This window comes from Meles meles, chromosome 21 (assembly GCF_922984935.1).
Source record: "Meles meles chromosome 21, mMelMel3.1 paternal haplotype, whole genome shotgun sequence".
In the NCBI taxonomy this organism is placed as follows: Eukaryota; Metazoa; Chordata; class Mammalia; order Carnivora; family Mustelidae; genus Meles; species Meles meles.
The window spans coordinates 10,770,095-10,793,524 of record NC_060086.1 but is presented as its reverse complement, the minus strand read 5'-3'; the positions used below and the strand labels follow the sequence as shown (position 1 = coordinate 10,793,524).

At 42.0% G+C, this 23,430-nt stretch overlaps 1 protein-coding gene across 1 annotated transcript in view; it reads left to right on the top strand.

Annotated features, from left to right (window-relative positions):
* Nucleotides 1–1,047: 1,047 nt before the first annotated feature.
* The window catches only part of ARPC1A (actin related protein 2/3 complex subunit 1A), a 33,489-nt gene continuing 11,106 nt past the window's right edge, over nucleotides 1,048–23,430 (top strand). The window contains exons 1-4 of the mRNA XM_045993453.1: nucleotides 1,048–1,178; nucleotides 6,742–6,834; nucleotides 13,011–13,115; nucleotides 21,905–22,127. Coding sequence (XP_045849409.1) covers nucleotides 6,771–6,834; nucleotides 13,011–13,115; nucleotides 21,905–22,127 — 392 coding nt within the window. The 5' untranslated portion in view covers nucleotides 1,048–1,178; nucleotides 6,742–6,770. The remainder of the gene's footprint in view (nucleotides 1,179–6,741; nucleotides 6,835–13,010; nucleotides 13,116–21,904; nucleotides 22,128–23,430) is intronic.

Sequence of the window (23,430 nt, the reverse complement as noted above, 5' to 3'; positions counted from 1 at the left end):
AGATCTGTATGTTATTCTCATCTACCCTAAGTATAAACTCCTTCAAAGAAGGAACTGTCTTTTGTGAAGTGGGATCTAAATCAAATAGTTGGTATTTTGACTCCAGATACCAACTCTACATACTTCCGGATTAGTTCATGGAACCTGCAGACACATGAGGAATCCCTGCTGCCATCTGTGCTGTCCTTCCTGGGCCAAGATACTGTCACTGGGAGGGAGGTAATTAATTTAAAATGGTCTTTCTGCTCTCTCGATCTGTTCTCCACCTCCCTAGGTCCAAAGATTTTGTAGGACAAAATAAAACCAATTTACTTCCAGGGCATTCGTGCTCCTTGGGCAGCTGCGTTAACTAACCCTACAGAACAGAGCGTGGCTCTCAAGTCAGGAATGTGACTTCACCTTCAGGAACATCACCTTCTGAGCAAGCACCGGGGTCAAGCTTGCAAGCCACCAGAGGCACTCTGTTGGTGACCTGCAGTGGCCTCAAACGAAAGGAGTGCTGCTCCAGGATTTCTTTGGGTTCAAGGGCGCCAAGTCCAGCAGGAAGTGGGGTTCAGAAGCCTCAACTGTACAGCAAGCACTGCCTCCACGTGTTTGTGAGGTTGGGAGGGGGCGATGAATTCCCCCAACTCCTCTATCCTGTGGCGCCATTTTGGGAGCAGGGAACATGCGATTCCGACCGAAGAGATGTCGAGAAGGTTCCTCGGGGAGGATCTCAGAGGCTTTCCACAGAAGGAAACTGGCTTTGAAGAGGGAAACCTCTCCCTGAAGGGAGTGAAATGTAGTCGTTCGTCGGGTCCCTGTGGCTCGAAAAGGCCTCAGTTCTAATTGGTTTCCTGACAAAAGCACTTGCGAGGCTGAGAAAACTTTCTGAGGATACGAAGAAGCCATCCACGCTGCTTCGCCACCACCCTCGAGCCGGCGTGCGACACCCTTTGCAAGTGGCCGCTCAGACGCCGGACCCTCCCCTCGCCTCTCCCGCGGCGCGCCCAAGCGAAGCGCGTGCGCAGAGCGCCGCGCGGCCGCTCTGCGCAGGCGCGGTGGCTATTTCCGGGATCTGTCAGCCGCTCCCTCTGGGCCTCGGTCCTCCGCCCGCGCCCGCCGGAGCCTGTTCGCGTCGACTGACCAGAGTCCGCGAATTCCCCGCTCCGAGCCGGTCCGCACTGCCCCGACCCCAGGTAAGAGACAGCAGGGCTATCTCCTGACCCTGTCGGCCGCCACTGGCCCGGCCTCGCACCGGAGTTGAACCCGCGGGGGCGATGAGGCGGGGGCTTAGGCCGCGGGGCTCAGGGGCGGGCCGGGTCTCCTGGCCCGGCCTCCGGTGGGGGCGGGGGATCCCTATTCTCCGTGGGGCCCGCTGAGCCCCTGGGGTTCCCCCACACACAGATCGCTTCTCTCCAGATTTTCCAGCTTCGAGGCTGCTTCGGTGCCAGAATTAGCGGCTCCTTCACCTGCGCTTCTTAGCCCTGTTTGCTCCTCTGTGATGGGCGTTTATCACAATCTGTAAAATTGTAGTAAATGAGATGACCTTCCCCCTCGTCGAGCGTCGCGACGAACGTTCTTTTCCTTAGCATCTAGAATAGGTACTGCGCGGTGGGCGACCCCGGACGGTCCCGGTCCTATCTAGGGGAGCCCTCAATCTTTGAGCTCTTGCGGGGGAGGGGGGGCGCTCCTGAACTCGAAAGACCCTCCCCGGAGTTCTTTAAGCTTCCTCCGCTCGAGTGCCGCCTTCTCTTAAGTCAGTATCGCACAAACCCGCCCCTGCTCGCTCCGTGGGGCCTTTTATGTACCCCCTTTCACGTTCCAGCCCCTCCAGTAGGACAGCCCCTATTCCAGTCCCGGCACCACCACCACTTTGGGATTATTGCTTCTTTGAGTCCCTGTTTCCTCGTCTGCAGTAGGAAGGTTCTTAGGGCTTTTTTTTTTTTTTTAATTAAGTGAGCTTATTTGCATTAATTGCTTAGAATAGTACCTGGGCCAGAGTAGGTGCTTAATAAATACTAGCTATTCCTACTGTTCTGAGGATTCTGTGCATATGTATCTTCTCTTCCTTTCCTAACCTACTTCCACCCAGACAGGAGGACCAGGAAAGTGTCAGATGTATTTATGTGTCTGGCCCTATCCCTGTGCTTAACTACGCTGCTGGGAACAGGGTAGACACTTAATAAATTGTAGCTTAGAATCTTTGATTAGAAAGCCATCTGTTCTCATACTGCAGCTCTGGAACTTGAAGGAAATGCTAACCTACTTTTATCTACTTCAACTCATTGGCTGAATTACTGAAGTTAAACTAGTTCAGATCTTTTCTTTTTTAAATCAGTTTTTTAAAAGATTTTATTTATTTATTCCACACAGAGAGAGAGATCACAAGTAGGCAGAGAGGCAGGCAGAGGGGGAGGGAGGAAGCAAGCTCCCTGCTGAGCAGAGAGCCGGGTATGGGCCTCAATCCCAGGACTCTGCAATCATGACCTGAGCCACTCAGGCGCCCTTAAATCAATTTTATCTCACCTTTTGGTTTCAGGTAGGTCCTAGGTTTTTCAGGTATCTAAGGAAAAAGGAGAGGGTATCAGTCTGGAGGGTGTTTTTACCCTGTTGGGGAGTGGGTGTAACTGGCTGCTTCCTACCATAATATTTGGAAACCTTCCAAGGTTAATTCATCTATTTATCACAATTAAAGGAGGGGATTATCTTGGAAAAATAAAACACTTGCTTGGAAGAACAGTGCTGTATTTTGATCTAGTTAACTAATCCTATGCTGAAACAAATTGTGCATAAAGAAGTTTGAAATGATCTGCCAGTGAGGCTGGTGCCTGGCATCGAAACCTTGTCTCAGAATGTTGTGGAGGGTGTGGTGACCTTGTTGGAGTACCTGGGATTGCTGGGTTGGGTAATGAGAGCAATTAGAAACTGGATGAATCACAGTGTTGGAAACTGATCCTAAACAGGGAACTTAAGTCTTCACTGTACAAATACTTTCAGGCTTCAGGGTCAAGAATTCAAAATGTATGTAGACATTTCCAAGTTCAGAGGATAATAACCAGTGTGTACTTCTAGAGATGGTTCAAAAGCCTTGGGTCAAAGGACGAAAGGGAACTAACTCAGCATCACTTCTGAGCTGTGCTTTGTACTACACATTTTCACATGTTATCTCATTTAATCCTCATACCTATAGCCTTGGGATGTCAGTGACATGTCCATTTTACATATTTTTTTAAAATGAGATTTAGAGATGTTAAGTGACCTGCACTGGGTCTCATAGCCAGTATGTGATCAAGCCAAGATTCAAACTCAGGTCCCCTTGGCTCCATTCTTGGCTCCAGAGTCCATGGCAACCAAACATCAGAATGACTGTACTCAAAGTGATAGATAAAAAAAGGAGTTGGGTTGTAGGGCACGTGCCTGGAATCATACTATAAATCATTGTAAGTCATTTTTTCTCTCAGTGTTCTACAATAAGACCTTAACAGTAGAAGCTGGTCAAATTTCATGTCACCGCCTTTATTGTCCCTTTTTCTCTTCTGTACTCTCGTTAAGGCAAAAGTTTTCAGGTGTCACTTAAATATTAATCAGAGTTTGGAATTAGAATTATCATGCTATGACGGAAAGCATCTTTTTCTTGGGACAGAATTCATGCTATTACTCTCCTGCGCTCACTGAGCTTGATGAATAGAGACTCTGTTTACTGGGTGCCTTATAAATTTGACAAACGAGTGTTGTCATAGTCTACAGACTTTAAATATCTACATGATTATAAATGAAGTACAGGTCTGAGTGTATCTGCGCATATGGAACTTGAATGATAGAACAAACTTAGAAATGCAGTTTTAGAAAGTAATTATGCCATTATGAAAATGTTTACCTCTTTTGAAAGCTTTGCTACTTTGCTTAAACTGAGTTGAGGGATGCTTGGCTGGCTCAGTGGAGCATGCAATTCTTGATCTCAGGATTGTAAATTCAAGCTTCACTATGGGTGTAGAGATTACTTAAAAATGAGTCTTTAAAGAAAAGCTGGTTAAAGAATGAGAACGTCTTTGCAACTATTCCTTTTTTAACTATACATGAAATAACGTGCTTTTGTGTGTAGTCACATTGAATTATTTGTAGGCCAGTTTTGTTTTAATTAACAAGTGAGCCTTTAAAATACGGCTTTTGAACTAAATCGCTTTTAATTAAGGAGATATTTGTGACTCGGTATGTTATTTTGAGTAACTGTGAGTAAAACCTGTTGTGAAGGGTGAGTATCGGATAGCAGCTGTAAAGAGAGAATCATGCAGTGAGCATCTGGAAGTTGGTTTTTAAAAAAGCACATTAAGCAGCCTCATTTGAATTCATTTAAAACTTTTTTTTTTAAATTTCCAGTTAGAGACTGGTTTTCTTTACTTGTGAGTTGCAGTTTGCTTTCTAGAACATGTGAGAGTAAAAGACCAGTGACCTAAATATCTTCACTTTAGAGTAGACTGTGAAACACTGACATTTCTCTGCCAGTTCAAGATATCATATGTTTTATTTAAGGGTGCACTTCATTTCTTTTTGACCTTTGGATTCCTTTACAACAATTAACAGAGACATTTCTTCTGCCTTCCACTGAGTTTGATTTCTGTTTTGTCTGCTGAACTTTGTTCACTTCATAACCTTTTGCTGTCCTTTCCATTCATTTCCTATTTACATCCAAATTCCTGTCTTACAGTTCACGCTCCACCCTAGGTTAAAGACTTGTACTGAAATGTATTGAAACTTCAGAGTGTTGTATTTAAAGGTGTATTTAAGGTATTGTATTTAAAGTATTCTAAGAGGCGTTCGTGGGTGGCTCAGTGGGTTAAAGCCTCTGCCTTTGGCTCAGGTCATGATCCCAGGGTCCTGGGATCGATCCCCGCATCAGGCTCTCTGCTCCTCAGAGAGCCTGCTTCCTCCTCTCTCTCTGCCTGCCTCCCTGCCTACTTGTGTCTCAGTCTGTCAAATAAATAAAATCTTAAAAAAAAAAAAGAGGGGCGCCTGGGTGGCTCAGTGGGTTAAAGCCTCTGCCTTCAGCTCGGGTCATGATCCCGGAGTCCTGGGATTGAGCCCCGCATTGGGCTCTCTGCTCAGCTGGGAGCCTGCCTCCCCTTCTCTCTCTGCCTGCCTCTCTGCCTACTTGTGATCTCTGTCAAATAAAAAAATAAATAAAATCTAAAAAAATGAAATCTTTAAAAAAAAATATTCTAAGAGTGTCTCTTAGAAATGATAGAGGAGGATCTGGCTGCTTTTTAAAAAAAGATTTCTCTTATTTCCGGTCATAGTTGCCTCTTTGGATCTAGATTTGGGTATCTATGAAATAGAGAATTTTATTTGATTTTTAATTTAACGATTCTTGCTTTTCATTTTCAGTAAAAAGTTTAAAGAGCAATGTAACACCTGTGTAGTATACTCTTTGTGTAGATTTTCCAGTTGTTAACATTTTGCCAAATTTGCTCTTTATATTATATAATCTACTTATTGTCCTGAACTACTGAAAATAAATGACAGAAGACATCATGACACTTCATCCTTAAGCACTTCACATCTTTATCTCCTCAGTTGGTACACGCTATCTAATGGCAAACAGTTGCAGTTAAGACATTGCAAATAACTCCATATTGTTATGTAATATGTAGTACAAATTCATATTTTCCTTATTGTACCAAATATGTCTTCTATGGCTATTGTAAAAATAGATTGCAATCAAGTGTCATTTGTCGAATTTGATTTTCTTAGTTCTTTTAATCTAGAACAGTCTGCTTCACACCCATTGCCTTTTATGAATAATAGTCCAGGCCGGTTGTTTTCTAGGATAGCATATGTATATTCTGGTTTGAACTTTTTACTCCCCCTTTGTGTTATTTGACTCATTCCACTCTCCTTCATTTCCTCAAAACTGGGAAGTAGGTCTGGGTCTTGATTGGATTTAAATCAAAGGTGTGTGGCAGAAATACTTGGTAGGTGGGTTGGCCGTATTACCAGGTTTCTCCAGGATAGTCCTGTGACCCGTTGTCACAACATAATTAATAATGCCCCTTTCTGGGGCGCCTGGGTGGCTCAGTGGATTAAGTCACTGCCTTCGGCTCAGGTCATGATCTCAGGGTCCTAGGATCGAGCCCGCATCCGGCTCTCTGCTCCACAGGGAGCCTGCTTCCTCCTCTCTCTCTGCCTGCCTCTCTGCCTACTTGTGATCTCTCTCTCTGTCAAATAAATAAATAAAATCTTTAAAAAAAAAATAATGCCCCTTTCTACTTTCTTAAACATTTTCTGGTCTGGATGATAAATTAAGTAGTCATTATTTTTAAGTGATGATGTGTGTACTTCGTGTTTCCTCCCATTGGGAAGCCCATCAGATTAGATTGTTCCAGTTTTTTCAATAATAAGTTTGATCCCTTGGTAAGATGGTGACTGCCAGATTTTTTGTTGTTGTTAAGGCTCTTTCCTCTCTTTGAAATTAGTAAATAATCTGTGGGGTGATAATTTGAGACTGTGTGACTATCCTGTATCGCAGTAGTCTGTAACTCATGGTTTTAGAGTCCCTTGATGACCCTTAACAGAATAAACTATACATTGGTACATTGGTGGTTACAGTGCTTGTTGTATTTAAATGATTTAGTTTTGACATTGAGATTGATTTTTTTAATGGGACAGTAATGTTTTATTCATCCCGAAACATTTTGGGATCCCCAGATAACTTAAATATGTGTTGCCTGACTTTTAAATGCTTTTTTCTGTTGCTTATTACAGCTTCCTGTCCTTTGAAAACACTAAGAATAATGTCCCTACATCAGTTTTTACTAGAGCCAATCACCTGTCATGCCTGGAACAGGGATCGTACCCGTAAGTATGCTATTACTTCTACTCCTTTATTTTGGTGCCTTTCATATTTTTATGTGTAAGCACTTTTTTAGGGACCACATATTTGTGTCACATGTGAAAAGGGCATGGCCATGGATTTGGAAGGAAACTAGGTCACTTGTTTGGTTTATAGATAAGAGAAACCAAGGCCTAGAGTTTCCAGTGGAAAGACTTTCTAGTGGTTAATGTCAGAGCCATTGCTAGCATCTAAGCCTTCTGGCTCTGTGTCCATATCTTTATCTACAGCACCAGTTGGAGGATGGTTTATATCAGAGGCATCTTTCATTGGCTTAAGAGCCCAGGGTCTGGGGCACCTGAGTGGCTCCGTGGGTTAAGGCTCTGCCTTCGGCTTAGGTCAGGATCTCAGGGTCCTTGGATCAAGCCCCGCATTGGTCTCTCTGGTCAGCAGGGAGCCTGCTTCCCCCCTTTCTCTCTGCCTGCCTCTCTGTCTACGTGTGATCTCTATCAAATAAGTAAATAAAATATTTGAAAAAAAGAAAAAAAAAAAGAGCCCAGGGTCTGGAATAGTTGTGTAGTAGTGTGACAGTCTTCCAGTATTTAGTCAGAATACTAAGACCTAGAAGTAAGCCATTACAGAGATGTATAGTTTACCCTGATGTGTTAAGAACAGTATTAGCTAGTATTTACTGTATTATTTGTAATAAGCTTGAGTTTCTAGTTTTCTAGCTCCAACCAACTAGAAAAGAATGGAAAAGACTCTTAGAAGTAGACACAGGAGGCGCCTGGTTGGCTCAGTCATTAAGTGGCTGCGTTCAGCTCAGCTCATGATCCCATGGTCCTGGGATTAAGCCCCTCATTGGGCTCCCTGCTCAGTGGGGTGCCTGCTTCTCTCTCTCCCTCTGCCTGCTGCTTCCCCTACTTGTGTGTGTGCACCCGTGCGCACGCTCTCTCTCTCTGTGTCAAATAAATAAAATCTTTTTAAAAAGAAGAAGTAAACATAGTACAGCAAGCAAAGTTACGGAATATGGAAGAAGGAGGCCAAAAGAAAACCCTTAAAACAGAGAGAGAAGCATAGTAGTGTGCCCGTGAGTTACTTTAAAAATTAAATTATATTCTCTGTCTTCTTTAAAATAAAGCTTTGGGGCACCTGGGTGGCTCAGTGGGTTAAAGCCTCTGCCTTCGGCTCAGGTCATGATCCCAGGGTTCTGGGATTGAACCCCGCATTGGGCTCTCTGCTCATCAGGGAGCCTGCTTCCCTTCCTCTTTGCCTGCCTCTCTGCCTACTTGTGATCCCTATCAAATAAATAAATAAAATCTTTTAAAATAATAATAATAAAATAAAGCTTTATCAGAGTACCTGGGTGGCTCAGTCAGTTAAACATCTACCTTTGGCTCCAGTCATGATCCCAGGGTCCTGCTATGGAGCCCCGAATCGGGCTTCTAACTCAGCAGAGAGTCTACTATTCCCTCTTCCTTTGCCGCTCTCCCTCCACTTAAGCTCTGTCCCTCACTTTCTCTCTCTCAAATAAATAAGATATTCTTGGATAAAGAAAAATAAACTTTATTGAGATAAAACTCACATAAAATTCACCCTTTTAAAAGATATGTCAGCAGTTTTAGTAGTATATTCACAGGTATGTAATAATACCGCCATCTAGTTTCAGAATATTTTCTATCACTCCAGAAAGAAACTCTGTACCCATTAGAAAGAAACTCAAACCCATTAGTTTTGCTCAAAACTTCCAGCCTTAAGCAACTACTCATCCATTCTGTCTGCATGGATTTGCATATTCTGGACATTTTGTGCAAGTGGTGTCATATGATATGTGGCTTTTTGCATCTAGCTCCTCTCACTGACGGTACTGTTTTCGAGGTTTATCCATGTTGTACCATGTGTAGGTACTTCATTACCTTTTATGGCTGAATAATACTCTATAGACATATCATATTTTCTTTTTTTTTTTTTTTTTAAGATTTGTCTATTCGGGGGGCACCTGGGTGGCTTAGTGGATTAAAGCCTCTGCCTTGGGGCACCTGGGTGGCTCAGTGGGTTAAAGCCTCTGCCTTCGGCTCAGGTCATGATCCCAGGGTCCTGGGATCCAGCCCCACATCGGGCTCTCTGCTCAGCAGGGAGCCTGCTTCCCTCTCTCTCTCTGCCTGCCTCTCTGTGTACCTGTGATCTCTATAAATAAATAAATAAATAAATAAAATCTTAAAAATAAATAAATAAAGCCTCTGCCTTCGGCTCAGGTCATGATCCCAGGGTCCTGGGATCGAGCCCTGCATTGGGCTCTTTGCTCAGCGGGGAGCCTGTCCTCCTCTCTCTCTCTGCCTGCCTCTCTACCTACTTGTGATCTCTGTCTGTCAAGTAAATACATAAAATCTTTTAAAAAAGAAAAAAGATTTGTCTATTCTGGAGAGAACGCACGCACATATGCAAGTTGGGGGAAGGGCAGAGGGAGAGAATCTTCAACCTGACACCCTGCTGAGTGTGGAGCCCGATGCAGGGCTCGATCTCACAACCCCCGAGATCATGACCTGAGCTGAAATCAAGAGCTAGATGCTCAGTCTACTGAGCCACCCAGGCAGCCCCTAGACATACCGTAAGTTTATTCATCAGTTGGTGGACATTGGGTTGTTGCCACTTTCTGGCTATTATGAAAAACGCTGCTGTGAATATTCCGTGTACTGTTAGGGCCAATTTAATGTTAAAACCTGTTTAACTATTAGGGTCTGCTTAGCCAGAGCAACTCTATATTGCCTAGGTAGCCATATTGTTGTTTACATCCATGGATTTCATTCCAGGAATAAACACCCCAGTAGTTCCTGGTATGGTTCCAGGTATCGATTCCGGGAGTGAATGCCATAACAATAGAAGTCACGTACCTTGGGTCTGCAGTTATGCCTTATAAAACCAGCCTGTGAGATCGGGAGGGGGTCGCTCTCTTTGGAGGCGGCCCTGGCCAGTCAGTCTGACTTCTAATGCTTGGCATAGAATAAGGCTTTGCATACCTTTCACTTTGTCTCAGTCTCGTTCCTTTGATAACGGACCCCAACAGTACCAGTTGGTTTTTTTGTTTTGTTTTGTTTTAAAGATTTAAAGACCAATGAAAGAGAGTTGAGAGTCCAATAAGCCTTCACATTCATGGTCAAGTGATTATTGACAAGGGTACCAAGACAGTTTGGTAAGGAGAGAATAGTTTTGATTTGTTTTAAAGATTTTATGTGAACATATGTTTTCAGTTTCCTGAGTTTATACCTAGGAGTTGAATTCCTGGGTCGTGTAGTAACTCTGTGGACCATTTTGGGGAGCTGCCAGTCTGCTTTCCCAAAATGGCTGTGCCATTTTACATTTTCAGTAGTAGTGTATGAAGGTTCCCATTTGTCTGTGTCCTTGTAAATACTTGTTATTGTTTGCCTTTTATATTATAGCTATGTACCCACTATATTCTAGTAGATATAAAGTAGTATTTCAATAGTTTTGATTCGCATTTCCCTGTTGATGACTGATGATGTTGAGCATCTCTTCACATGTTTATTGGCTATATATCTTCTTTGGAAAAATGTCTATTTAGATCCTTTGCCTTTTTTAGAAGTTGGGTTGTCTGTTCATTGTTGAGTGGTAAGAGTTCTTGTATATACTCGATACAGGTCCCTTACACAATATATAATTTACAAATTTCCCATTCTGTGGGTTGTCTTCTTACCTTTTTTTTTTTTTGTCTTTTCACTTTCTTGATCATGTCCTCTGAAGCACAAAAGTTTTTAGTTTTGAAAAAGTGCAGTTTATTTTTTCTTTTGTTGCTGTGCATTTGCTGTTGTATCTAAGAAACCATTTAATTCAAGGTCACAAAGATGTACATCTATGTTTTCTTCTAAGGGACTTAGAGTTTTAGCTCTTGTGTTTACATTTTGCATCCATTTTGAATTAATTTTTGTCTGAGGTGTGAGATAGGGGCCCAACTTCATCCTTTTGCACATGACTCTCCAGTTGTCCTGACAGCGTTTGTTGAAGACTATTCTCTCCTTACCAAACTGTCTTGGTACCCTTGTCAGTAATCAGTTGACTGTGAATGTGAAGGCTTATTGGACTCTCAACTCTCTTTCATTGGTCTTTATGTCTGTCCTAATGTCAGGACCACACTGTCTTGGTTACTGTAGCTTTTTGTAGTAAGTTTTGAAATTGGAAAGTGTGAGTTCCAACTTGGTACCTCTTTCCCAAGATTCTTCTGGCTCTTCTAGGTCCCTTCCATTTCCATATGAATTGAAGGGTCATTTTACTAATTTCTGCAAGGGAGCCAGCTGAGATTTTGATAGAGGTTGCTTTCAATCTAATCTGTAATGTGACAGGATGGTGAATCTAGACCTTCTATTTTGTGATCATCTCCGTTTCATAGCTGAGTTTCCTGTGTCCTCTATCTCTCCTTTCCCATGTAAAAATGGGTTTTTGGAGCATTTCCAGATATTTTTAATAGAAAGATATCATTGTTTTCATTTAAACTACTTGATAAACTTAATATATTAAGACCTATTTTTATTATTATAATTTGAAATTTGTAGCATGTTTCAACTTTAGATTTGGATTTGGCTTTTGAAGTATCTTAGAATTTTAGAGAAATGTATGCAACTGGTTTTGAGAAAGTACTTAAAGTCTTGGGATTTTAGAGCTCGATATTTATCTGGTTCCACAGTTTCATCTGTAAAACAGATTTAACTTTCCTAAGGAGGGAAAGGGAAAATAAGATAATAGAAGGGGGTGGGGGACTAGTAAATGATCTAAAGTCTGCATCATAGATCCTAATTTTAATTTTAAGAAATCAGTATTTTGGGTGCCTGAGTGCTGAGATGGTTAAGCATCTGCCTTCGGCTCAGGTCATGATCCCAGGGTTCTGGAATTGAGTCCTGCATCAGGCTCCCTGCTCACCAGGGAGTCAGCCTCTCCCTCTCCTTCTGCCCTTCACCCCTGCTTGTGCTTGCTCCCAAGCTCTGTCTCTTTCTCTCTCATGCTCTCTCTCTCAAATAAATCTTTAAAAAAAAATTCAGTGTTTTGGTTTTTTTTTTTAATGGATGAACTAGAAAGAGCAAAAAAATCAATATAAATTTAAAAGAAATCTGTCATATATATGTCTATTCTTAATATTTCAAATTGGTCTGTGAGATTTCTCTTGAAAACAGAATTTTATAATTCATACTGGCTTTATTGTAAAGGAAAACTTTGATGTATTTTATGAGCAGAATCAAGTTTTTTTTTTCTTGTTTTGATAAATCGATGGTTCCAACCTGGGTGCATGATAGCAGTAATGAGAATGTTTGATTTTCAATGTTTCAGAAATTCCTACAGAAAGTAAATATATATTGCTAATGTTAGGCAGGTGAAATAAAATATCAAGTATCTTTACTATGGGCTAGAATTATATCAGCAAAGTATGGTAACTTTTTAAATTCTTACTGGTTAGAATCTTTATAGTTGTGTATGTCTCTAAAGAATAAGTATTTTTATTTATTATTTAAAGATTTGATTGATTTATTTGAGAGAGAGATCATGAGCAGGGCGGAGGGATGGAGGGAGAGGTAGTCTCCCTGCCGAGCAGGGAGCCTGATGTGGGAGTTGGACCTGAGCCGAAGGCAGACGTTCAACCAGCTAAGACACCCAGGCACCCTAAAATGAATTTTTAATTTCAGTTTTTCTAGAAAATATTTTAAAATATGGGATCCAAGTAGAGGTAAAAATAATAGGAATTTTTCAGGGGTGAATCTTGGGAACCATATTTTTAAAAACAGATTTCTTACTCCTTCCTTGAGCCTATTTTTAAAATGCTGGCTGTTGAAATGCCTTACTGACTGATTCGGTGGAGCATGTGACTCTTGATCTTGGAGTTGTGAGTTCGAGTCCCATGTTGGGTGTAGAGATTACTTAAAATAAATAAAAATCTTAAAAAAACAAAACCGGGACGCCTGCGTAGGTCATTCGGTCCTGGGATCGAGTCCTGCATAGGGCTCCATAGGGCTCCTTGCTCAGTGGGGAGCCTGCTTCCTCCTCTCTCCGCCACTGCCCCTGCTTGTGTGCACGCTTGCTTGCTGTCTCTTTCTCTGACAAATAAAATCCTTAAAAAAAAAAAAAAAAGCCAACTGTAACATCTCTCTTTTTTGGTGGCAATTTCAAGTTCAGGTGTTAACTGTTCACTTTTTTCCTCCAGAGATTGCTCTTAGCCCCAATAATCACGAAGTCCACATCTATAAGAAGAACGGGAGCCAGTGGGTGAAAGCTCATGAGCTCAAGGAGCACAACGGACACATTACAGGTAAAGTAAGACCCCCGTGAGCTTAGCATGATACTGGCAACTCGAACAGTCTTCCATTAAATAAAGAGCCTGACAAAATAGGTCTGCCATAATATTTATTTATTTATTTATTTGTTCATTTATTTTTTAAAGATTTTATTTATTTGACAGAGATCACAAGTAGGCAGAGAGGCAGGCTCCCCGCCCAGCAGAGAGCCTGATGTGGGGCTCAATCCCAGGACCCTGGGATCATGACTGGAGCCGAAGGCAGAGGCTTTAACCCACTGAGCCACCCAGGCACCCCTGCCATAATGTTTAAAGTTGTGCCGCATTTGCTGAGTTTTCTTTGGAAAACTTGAGAAAATAAGCATCATGGTGATCTCAGTTTTTAAGTGCTCCTTTCAGCTCAGCTGGTCCACAGCACCCCACTAGTGTAGGGGAAGCACGGATTCTGTTCTGAGGAGTGAAGAGCTTGGATGAGGTGACAAGATGGGAAAGTGAAAACTAGACATCTAGCGTGTCAGCTGTGGGGAAACATACGCCAGACTGTGTTCCCAAGTGCTGAGGGGACACAGTGTCTTCCAGAAGCTTTCTGTATGTTGTTGGTGGGACGAGGAAGACATTGCAAAATACCAAAAAGGACAAAGAGTAACGTAACAAACACCCACATTGCCACCACCTAGAAGTAACAACTGTGTCAGAATACTGAGGAAACAGAGCTTTGATAATGAGGAGTATTCGAGATAACAGTACAGTCCCCTCCCACCACCAGTCCTGTTCCATTTCCCAGAAGCAGTCTGTAATTTGGTATGACATTGTCTCAGTTCGTTTTTTTTTTTTTTTAATATTTTATTTATTTGACAGAGAGAAATCACAAGTAGGCAGAGAGGCAGGCAGGGAGAGAGGAGGAAGCAGGCTCCCTGCGGAGCAGAGAGCCTGATGCGGGGCTCGATCCCAGGACCCTGGGATCATGACCTGAGCCGAAGGCAGAGGCTTAACCCATTGAACCATCCAGGCGCCCCTCAGTTCGTTTTTAATACTTGTCCGCACACATACGTATTCGTAAGCAGTCTTTAGTATTTGGGGCTGGTATGTGGAAGTGCTACAGAAATGGCATCATGGTGTGCATCTCCAGCTTGCTTTTACATTTCACATTGTTCCTGAGCCCTGTGTTGATCAAGTTTATTCCTTTTAACCCCTGTTTAACAATTCATTCCACCTTTATTTACTCTTCTCTCCTGTGAAGGATATTTAGGTCGTTTGCAGTTTTTCCTGATAGTGAAGTGCTAAATCGAGCATCCCTGTGCACGTCTCTCTGCACGTGCGTGACTGTTGATGTCAGATTTGTTGTAGCTTTGGGCTGTGCGCGTGTTCAGTGCCAGGCGTGGTCACACTGCCCTCTTCCCGGCTTCCCAGGACGGGAGTGCTTATCCTCCCCCATCCCACACCTACTTGATAAATCAGAGGGTCAGATGACTGAGGGGTTGTGTCTCTAGAAATTGCATTTTCCTGATTAATAAAAAGGTTGAGCATATTTTATGATGTTTATTAGCCATTCTGGGTTTCTTTCTCAGACTTTTCTGGTCATTACTCCTGACCATTTTTCCATTGAGCTTTTATACTTTTCCTGTTGATTCGTAGAAGACAGGATCTTAAAGCATTGACTCTGAGGCACTTTCCTGAGTGTACCTTAGCTTTCATCTTTGACAAGAACTATCAATGTATAGTTGGATAAAGGTGGCGAGCAGAGCAGGCCTGAGTTTCATTAAGCCGGTGTCAAATAAGGGAGGAGGAGGAGTAAGATAAAAATGGAGGGGGCGCCTGGGTGGCTCAGTGGGTTGAGGCCTCTGCCTTCTGCTCGGGTCGTGGTCCCAGGGTCCTGGGATCGAGCCCCGCATCGGGCTCTCTGCTCAATGGAGAGCCTGCTTTCCCCTCTCTCTCTCTGCCTGCCTCTCTGCCTACTTGTGATCTCTGTCTGTCAAATAAATAAAAAAAACTTAAAAAAAAATTTAAAAAAAAAAGATAAAAATGGAGAATTTCCCTATGGTTTTCAGAATTGAGTGAACCAAATCCTGATACCAAATTTTAACAGCATGAATTGCTTTTTTGTGAAGTGATAATCTGGCTCTTTTTAAAAGAACATATTCACTTACTGCTGTATTCAGAAAGAATTCTTTTTTTTTCTTAAGATTTTATTTATTGGAGCACCTGGGTGGCTCAGTGGGTTAAACCTCTGCCTTCGGCTCAGGTCATGATCTCAGGGCCTTAGGATTGAGTCCCGTATGGGGCTCTCTGCTTGGCAGGGAGCCTGCTTCCTCCTCTCTCTCTCTCTGCCTGCCTTTCTGCCTACTTTTGCGCACCCTCTCTCTCTCTCTATCAAATAAATCTTTTTTTTTTAAAGATTTTATTTATTTATTTCACAGACAGAGATCACAAGTAGGCAGAGAGGCAGGCTGAGAGAGAGGAAGGGAAGCAGGTTCCCTGCCGAGCAGAGAGCCCGATTCGGGGCTTGATCCCAGGACCCCGGGATCATGACCTGAACCGAAGGCAGAGTCTTTAACCCACTGAGCCACCCAGGCGCCCCCAGAAAGAATTCTTGTTTTTTTATTGTTACCACTATAATTTTTTCTTTACCCACTTTCTGGCAGAGTTGATTCAGCCTCTTTGAATAGTTTGGTCAAGCATGTCAGAACTTATTCTCCATCACTTTTCGATTACAAATTTCTCACTGCAGTCTTACATTTGCCTTCTCTTCATGGTGACATTTGCTTATAAGTGGGAAGCAAAGTGACTGATAACAAATTTTTTTTAAAGATTTTATTTATTTGACAGGCAGAGATCACAAGTAGGCAGAGAGTCAGGCAGAGAGAGAGAGTGGAGGAAGCAGGCTTCCTGCTGAGCAGAGAGCCCAATGCGGGGCTCGATCCCAGGACCCTGGGATCATGACCTGAGCCGAAGGCAGAGGCTTTAACCCACCGAGCCACCCAGGGTGCCCCACAATTTTTTTTTTTTAATGGTGACCCTGGAATTCTGCCTCTAGTCCTCCAATGTCCTGATTAGCTTAAAGATATCCTTCCCCCCAGCCAGAGCAAAACAGCATGTTTTGACCTTCTGCACCCTTTCCATTGTATTCCCCAGCAAAAACTCGTGAGCACCCCTTCTTGTTTGGACCAGTGACTTGTATATGATGCTTTTGAGCACTGGGAGCCAACTGACTTTATTACCGAGCTAGCACGAAAGACAGAATTTATAATTTCTATTTTTGTTGCTGTTGCTTTCCCTTAACCTTATTTCCAATTAGGTTTGGCCTATTTTCTTTACATTCCTTTGCCAGTGGCCTTGTGTCCTAAAAATAAGAACATTCATACTTTAATTTGGCATTTTAGCATTAGGAAATACTTCTAAGTGAGAAAGGGCTAAGGTGAAAGACCAAAGACATAGCCAGAAAAGTGAAATAGTTATGTTCTTTTTCTCTTCTGCTTTCCTTTTGGAATCCTTTGAACTTGGGCCTGTTTTCATCCAAATGTTCAAATGACATTTTTTTTTTAGATCTGAAAAACTGTTGTTGGAAAAATCTAAATATAACTCTGTGGCAAGAGACCAAGGATCAAACATATTTCTCAGAAAGATAGTAACTACAGGAATAAAAAGAAATCTTCTGAAGTTTTCTAGAAGAAAAGACCAGTCTGTACTACAGAGAAAAAGAGTGTGGTTAACATCAAAGAGATATCAGAGTCCTGATGTTTGTCTCTTTGAGTTTCTTTTTTTGTGGTTAAAGTGATCACTCTTTAAAAAACATTTTACTATGGACAATTTTGAACAGATAACATTAAAAAGGCAGAATAATGTAGTGAGCCCCCGTATACCCATCATCACCCAGATGCGGCAGTTCCCACCTCAAAGACAACCTTGTTCTCAACTCAGTCTCCTCCTCCTCGTACAGTTTGGAAGTACATCCCGTGCACTGTATGATTTTGTATTTCAGTGTGTCTCTAAAAGAGAAGAACTGTTCAATAATAATTGATAAGATAGTTTTAAAGGGGACCTTATTTTTGTTTTTTTAAGATTTTATTTATTTATTTGACAGAGAGGGAACACAAGCCCCGGGAATAAGAGGGAGAAGCAGGCCTCCCACAGAGCAGGGAACCCAACACAGGGCTCAATCCCAGGACCCTGGGATCATGACCCGAGCTAAAGGAAGACATTAAAAGAGTGGGCCACTCAGGCGCCCCTAATTGGGACCTTAATAAGGTGCACACATGGTTGTGATGAGTTGATATATTTCTTTTTTTTTTTAAGATTTTTTTTTATTTATTTGACAGAGAGAGAGTAGGCAGAGAGGCAGTCAGAGAGAGAGGAGGAAGCAGGCTCCCTGCTGAGCAGAGAGCCCGTTGTGGGGCTCGATCCCAGGACCCTGGGATCATGACCTGAGCCGAAGGCAGAGGCTTTAACCCACTGAGCCACCCAGGCGCCCCGAGTTGATATATTTCTTAAGCCTTTTGTCTATAGGTTCCTTTTCTTCTCTTTAATCTTATAATTTATTTGTAAAGAATACTGAGAAGTCAGGTTATTTGTCCTGTAGTATTTTCTAGAACTTGAATTTTACTGATTGTAAGCCCATGATGTTTTACATATTTTTCTGTCCTCCTATTTCCTGTAAATTGCTAGTTGAAGTTAGGGAGTTATTACGAAGTTCTTTTGTCAAGGAGGTGCATGATGTCTAATCACTGTTCAGTGAGGTTAGCAACTGTCAATGATCAGTGACCATCTCCATTCATTCAGTAATGGCCTCAGTGTGGTGGTATTCTAAATATGTCATTTCCTCTCTTAGCTGGTTACATTTATAAGAGACACTTCCCTTCTTCTACTGTTTGGCTACCTGGAGGTGTCGTTAGTATGGAAAAAAACAGAATAGATGCTTGGTTCTCTTCCTTTGCCTTTAAAGCCTTGTGATGGAATTAAAATTTAAAAACATTTTTTACATAAAAAACTTAAAATTTTAAAATATAATAAAAAACAAAAGTAAATTTTTAAAAAAGTAAATAAAAAGAATTAAAAGCTAATGTCATCTAAGGGGCACCTAGGTGGCTCAGTGGGTTAAAGCCTCTGCCTTTTGCTCCGGTCGTGATTGGGATCGAACCCCCCACAATGGGCTCTCTGCTCAGCAGGGAGCCTGGTTTCCCCTCTCTCTGCCTGCCTCTCTGCCTACTTATGATATCTGTCTGCCAAATAAATAAATAAATCTTTAAGGAACACCTGGGTGGCTCAGTGGGTTAAGCCTCTGTGTTCAGCTCAGGTCATGATCTCAGGGTCCTGGGATCGAGCCCTGCATTGGGCTCTCTGCTCAGCAGGGAGCCTGCTTCTCCCTCTCTCTCTGCCTGCCTCTCTACCTACTTGTGATCTCTGTCAAATAAATAAATAAAATCTTTTAAAATACATATATAAAATACTTTGAAGCTTTGACTATTTTTATAGCTTCCATGCTCAAATGAAAGATGTAGATACAGGAGTAGACTAGAATGATAAAACAAAGCAGAAGATGGTCCCTTCTGTTTTTTTAGAGTATGGATCTGTTGACTTTTAAAAGTGCCTCATACTTAAGCACCTCAGGAATTCTTATAAAACATTTTGTGTTTAATCAGAATAGTGAGCATATGGAATAAGGGGTGAAATTTTAGATTGTCAAAATCGTCAAAAAATTACCGAGCTTTCTCATTATAAGGCAATATTCTGGATGTTAGGGGACACGTTTGTTTTCTGTTGCTATGTAACAAATACTGCAAACTTAGCAGCTTAACCAAAGCACATTTATTATCTCACAGTTTTTGTGGGTCAAGAGTCCAGGCATGACTTATCTAGGACCTCTGCTTAGGGTCTTGAAAGTTGTAATCAAGGTGTCAGCCAGGATGAGTTCTCATCAGAGGCTTGACTAGGGAAGGATCGGGTGTTGGGAGTAGAATTTCCCAGCAGCTGTTAAGATTTATGTAATATAATCTTGTCCACTAATCATGTACATGTAATCACCTTTCAAGCATCCCACTGGTGAGAAGCAAGTCGCAGGTCTTGTCCACACCTGTAGGGAGGGGACTTCCCTAGGGTTTGCCCACCACAGTAGTTTCAAAGACTTGCTTCTTATTGTCAAGAAGGTTGTAATCAAGAAAATAAGACATTCATAAAAATAACAATATTTTGCATTACACTTTGGGGAATATATCATCAAGATCATTTTAACCAGAACAAAAAGGTATGTTCCTAATTGTTTATTTCAGTGTTATCTATTTTAATAAATGATTGGAGACTGATGAAACATTCAACAATGGGATGTTTTGGGAAATTATTATGATAAGATCAATGCTAATTTATGAAAAGGAGAAGAAAATGCTTGCCTTAGTATCATTTCGGGGGAGAAATGTGTATGGATGTAAGAATGGGGGCAGGGCTTTATTTACTTACTGCATGTCCCTTTGTGGCGTTTGTTTTTTGTGGGTTTTGCTTTTGTAGTTAAAAATAAAACCTAAGGGGCGCCTGAGTGGCTCAGTGGGTTAAAGCCTCTGACTTCAGCTTGGGTCATGATCCCAGGGTCCTGGGATCGAGCCCCGCATCGGGCTCTCTGCTCAGCAGGGAGTCTGCTTCTTCCTCTCTCTCTGCCTGCCTCTCTGTCTGCCTCTCTACCTACTTGTGATCTCTGTATGTCAAATAAATAAATAAAATATTTTAAAAAATAATAAAAAAATAAAAATAAAACCTAAAATAGGGACGCCTGGGTGGCTCAGTTGGTTGGGCTGCTGCCTTCGGCTCGGGTCATGATCCCGGCGTCCTGGGATCGAGTCCCGCATCGGGCTCCTTGCTCAGCGGGGAGCCTGCTTCTCTCTCTGCCTCTGCCTGCTTGTGTTCTCTCTCTCTTTCTGATAAATAAATAAAATTTTTTAAAAAAATAAAAAATAAAACCTAAAATCTAATGAAGAGGATTGCAAAATATCCTATAATGAATGGACTTGCAGTCAAAGTACACATCACTCAGAATACACTCCCCCATATCTTTTTCCCTCAGTGGTACAAATAATTGAGCAGACTCTTCCTGTAGGTGAAAGAATGAATGAATCCTTTGTGCAACTGAAGTCGTTATTTTTTTTTTTTAAAGATTTTATTTATTTATTTGACGAGAGAGAGATCACAAGTAGGCAGAGAGGCAGGCAGAGGGGTGGGGAAGCAGGCTCCCCGCTGAGCAGAGCGCCCGATGCGGGGCTCGATCCCAGGACCCTGAGATCATGACCTGAGCCAAAGGCAGAGGCTTTAACCCACTGAGCCACCCAGGCGCCCCAACTGAAGTCATTATGACCTGTGGAAACTTTGATTTATATTCCTGTTTTTTCCATATGTTAATACTGATAATGACTAATTTTTAGAAAGATATCTATAACAAGAATTTATTAGTTGGGACACTAGGGTGGCTCAGTCACTTAAGTGTCTGACTCTTGATCTCAGCTCAGGTCTTGACATCAGGGTTTGAGTTCAAGCCCCACATTGGGCTCCATGCCCAGCATGGAGCCTACTTTTAAAAAAAAGTATTTGTTAGTAACATTTCCATATGTTCAGTGTGGAATTATATTTATAGGAAATATCTCATCATATCACTATAAAATGACAGCTACAGCAGGTTTTACTCTTGATATATAACAAACTGATCTTGACTTTGGGATCCTTCACAGAGCCATCAGATAAGTAAAAGTCTGGTCAAATATGAAAAATAACCCATTTAGGGGTACCTAGGTGGCTCAGTTCTTAAGTGTCTGCCTTTAGCTCAGGTCATGATTCTGGAGTCCTGGCATCGAGTCCCAAATTGGGCTCACTGCCCAGTGGGAAGCCTGCTTCTCGCTCTCCCACTCCCCCCGCTTGTGTTCCCTCTCTTTGTGTGTATGTCTCTGTCAAATAAATAAAAATAAAATCTTAAAAAAAAAAAGAAAGAAAACCCATACATACTTAGATCTCTTCCTAGTTTAGATGTAGAGATATTCAAGGACTCTGTAGAACCTGTAGCATATAGCAAAGGTATTTAGGTTAGTTTAAAGGACAGTGTGACCTTCAGAAGAATATATAATGAGTCACAATTCTTATTTTTGCCTCCATTTACTGAAGATTATTTTAAATTACCCTGATGTTTTATTTAGATGTTACGTAACAGATTTTCAGTTAATACCATGGAGGGAGGTCTGTTAATGAATGCATAAAGGTACTGTTAATCCCCCCAAAATCTAATTGAGATAAAAGAAAAAGGTCTTTATACCAGATAACTTTAGAAACCTGTGAATGGAGCTCCTGGGTGGCTCAGTGGGTTAAACCTCTGCCTTCAGCTCAGGTCATGATCTCAGGATTCTGGGATGGAGCCCTGCATTGGGCTCTCTTCTCAGCAGGGAGCCTGCTTCCCCCTCTCTCTCTGCCTGCCTCTCTGCCTACTTGTGCCCTCTCTCTCTCTCTCTCTCTCTGTCAAATACATAAATAAAATCTTTAAAGAAAGAAAGAAACCTGTGAATGGGTAGTAAAATGCCCCTGTTTAGTTTTGTAACCTCCACAGTCATAAAACAGCTCTGTTCTGCCTGGCCTCAAGGAGGGTCCTGAGTTCCAGGACTTTGCAGAGAAACCTCGCGTTTGCATGTGAGGTGAAGATCAGGACCATAGATGGGGGGAAGGATGGGGTTGGGGAGGAAGATACCAAGCCCACATCTAACCCTGCCATGGCGGCGCCCACCCGGCTGTTCCATGTCTCTGGTCAGTGGCCAGGCAAAGCAGATGACATCGCATCTCACTTGCAGGTATTGACTGGGCTCCCAAGAGTGACCGCATCGTCACTTGTGGGGCAGACCGCAATGCCTACGTCTGGAGTCAGAAAGATGGTGTCTGGAAGCCGACCCTGGTGATCCTGAGAATTAATCGTGCAGCGACTTTTGTCAAGTGGTCCCCGCTAGAGAACAAATTTGCTGTGGGAAGTGGAGCACGACTCATTTCTGTTTGTTACTTTGAGTCTGAAAATGACTGGTGAGCAATATCTGAGTATTTTTTATTTCTCTCGGTGGAACTATATATTTGGACCACTGCGTTCCTGGTGACTTCTTGAAGCACTGGGTGAAGGCTTGATTGTACTTTCAATGTTTCCTCATCTGGGGATTTTTTTTTTCCCCTCTGAAGCTCTCTATTCCCTCTGAGCAGTTTTCTTTCCTGTGTGCAGTTGAGTCACATCTCACATTTCTCATGTCGATACAGACCTGTGGTCCTGTGTCCTGATCTCCGAACTGGCAGGTTCAGTAGGATGCTCCCACTCTTCTCATTCGATGTCCAAATTGTCTTCTTCCTCCTACAGGTAGATCATAAACTTGAGAGATTCCCATGCATGACCTGAGGGATAATTTTTTTCCCCCACTATCTCTGTCTACTTAAAATATCTAGTCAGATTCCGGCAGATAACAATGTGTTTCTTTAAAATTTATTGGCTAACCAAATCTCTGTCTTAGTGTGATATTTTATTCATTTAAACTGTTGGAGTAAAAATTGATCAAAATCTTGGAACTACAGTCTGCCTGTTGTACTTTCTGGATAAATCACTTGTGGCTGAGCCACTCAAAATACAGAGACTGATTTTATGGCAAAGTGACTCATTTTACCTAATCCTTCTCGCTTACTTTGATAAGAAAACGACTCCGCTCTGTGAGGCACGCATTCACAAAGGATGGAAAATAGCCCGCATGGTGGAATCGTCATTCAGTGCAGATCTGGCAATGTTTGTATTTGGACTAAAAATAGCAGAGCACACATTACTCTTTGTGTCAGTGTTGCTGTTTGCTTTCTGCTGAAACAGTGAAAGGAACGGATTAGATTATGTTTTGTGAGATTTAGTGAAATCTCACAAATTTGGATTCTTTGGAAAGAAAGTCTGTGAATTTGCCACAAGACTAAATTATGAATTTAAGAATTGTGTTTTTCTTTCAAGTGTGTGTAAAAATAAGCCTAACAAAGCACTGCCTGCCAAAAATCATTTTAGGGGAGTACTCACTGTAATGGATAGATAAAAACTTTCCTTCCTAGGTAACGTTCAACCTCAGAATTTGCTCACATTTTTATTCATTGAAAAATAGTCTCAAAATACAGATAGATTGGGCTGTTCTGTAGTACAAGGTATTGTCACTTGAGCAAGCCGTGTGTTCAGGGCAGTTTCTCAGCTGTAGAACAACATTTCACTGGAGTGATGTGAATACTTTAAAACAATCTCTAAAAGCCTTTAAAATAACCACATTATAAACAAGTCAGAATACTGTCTGTTTTTCAGAAGGAAATTTTTTAGATA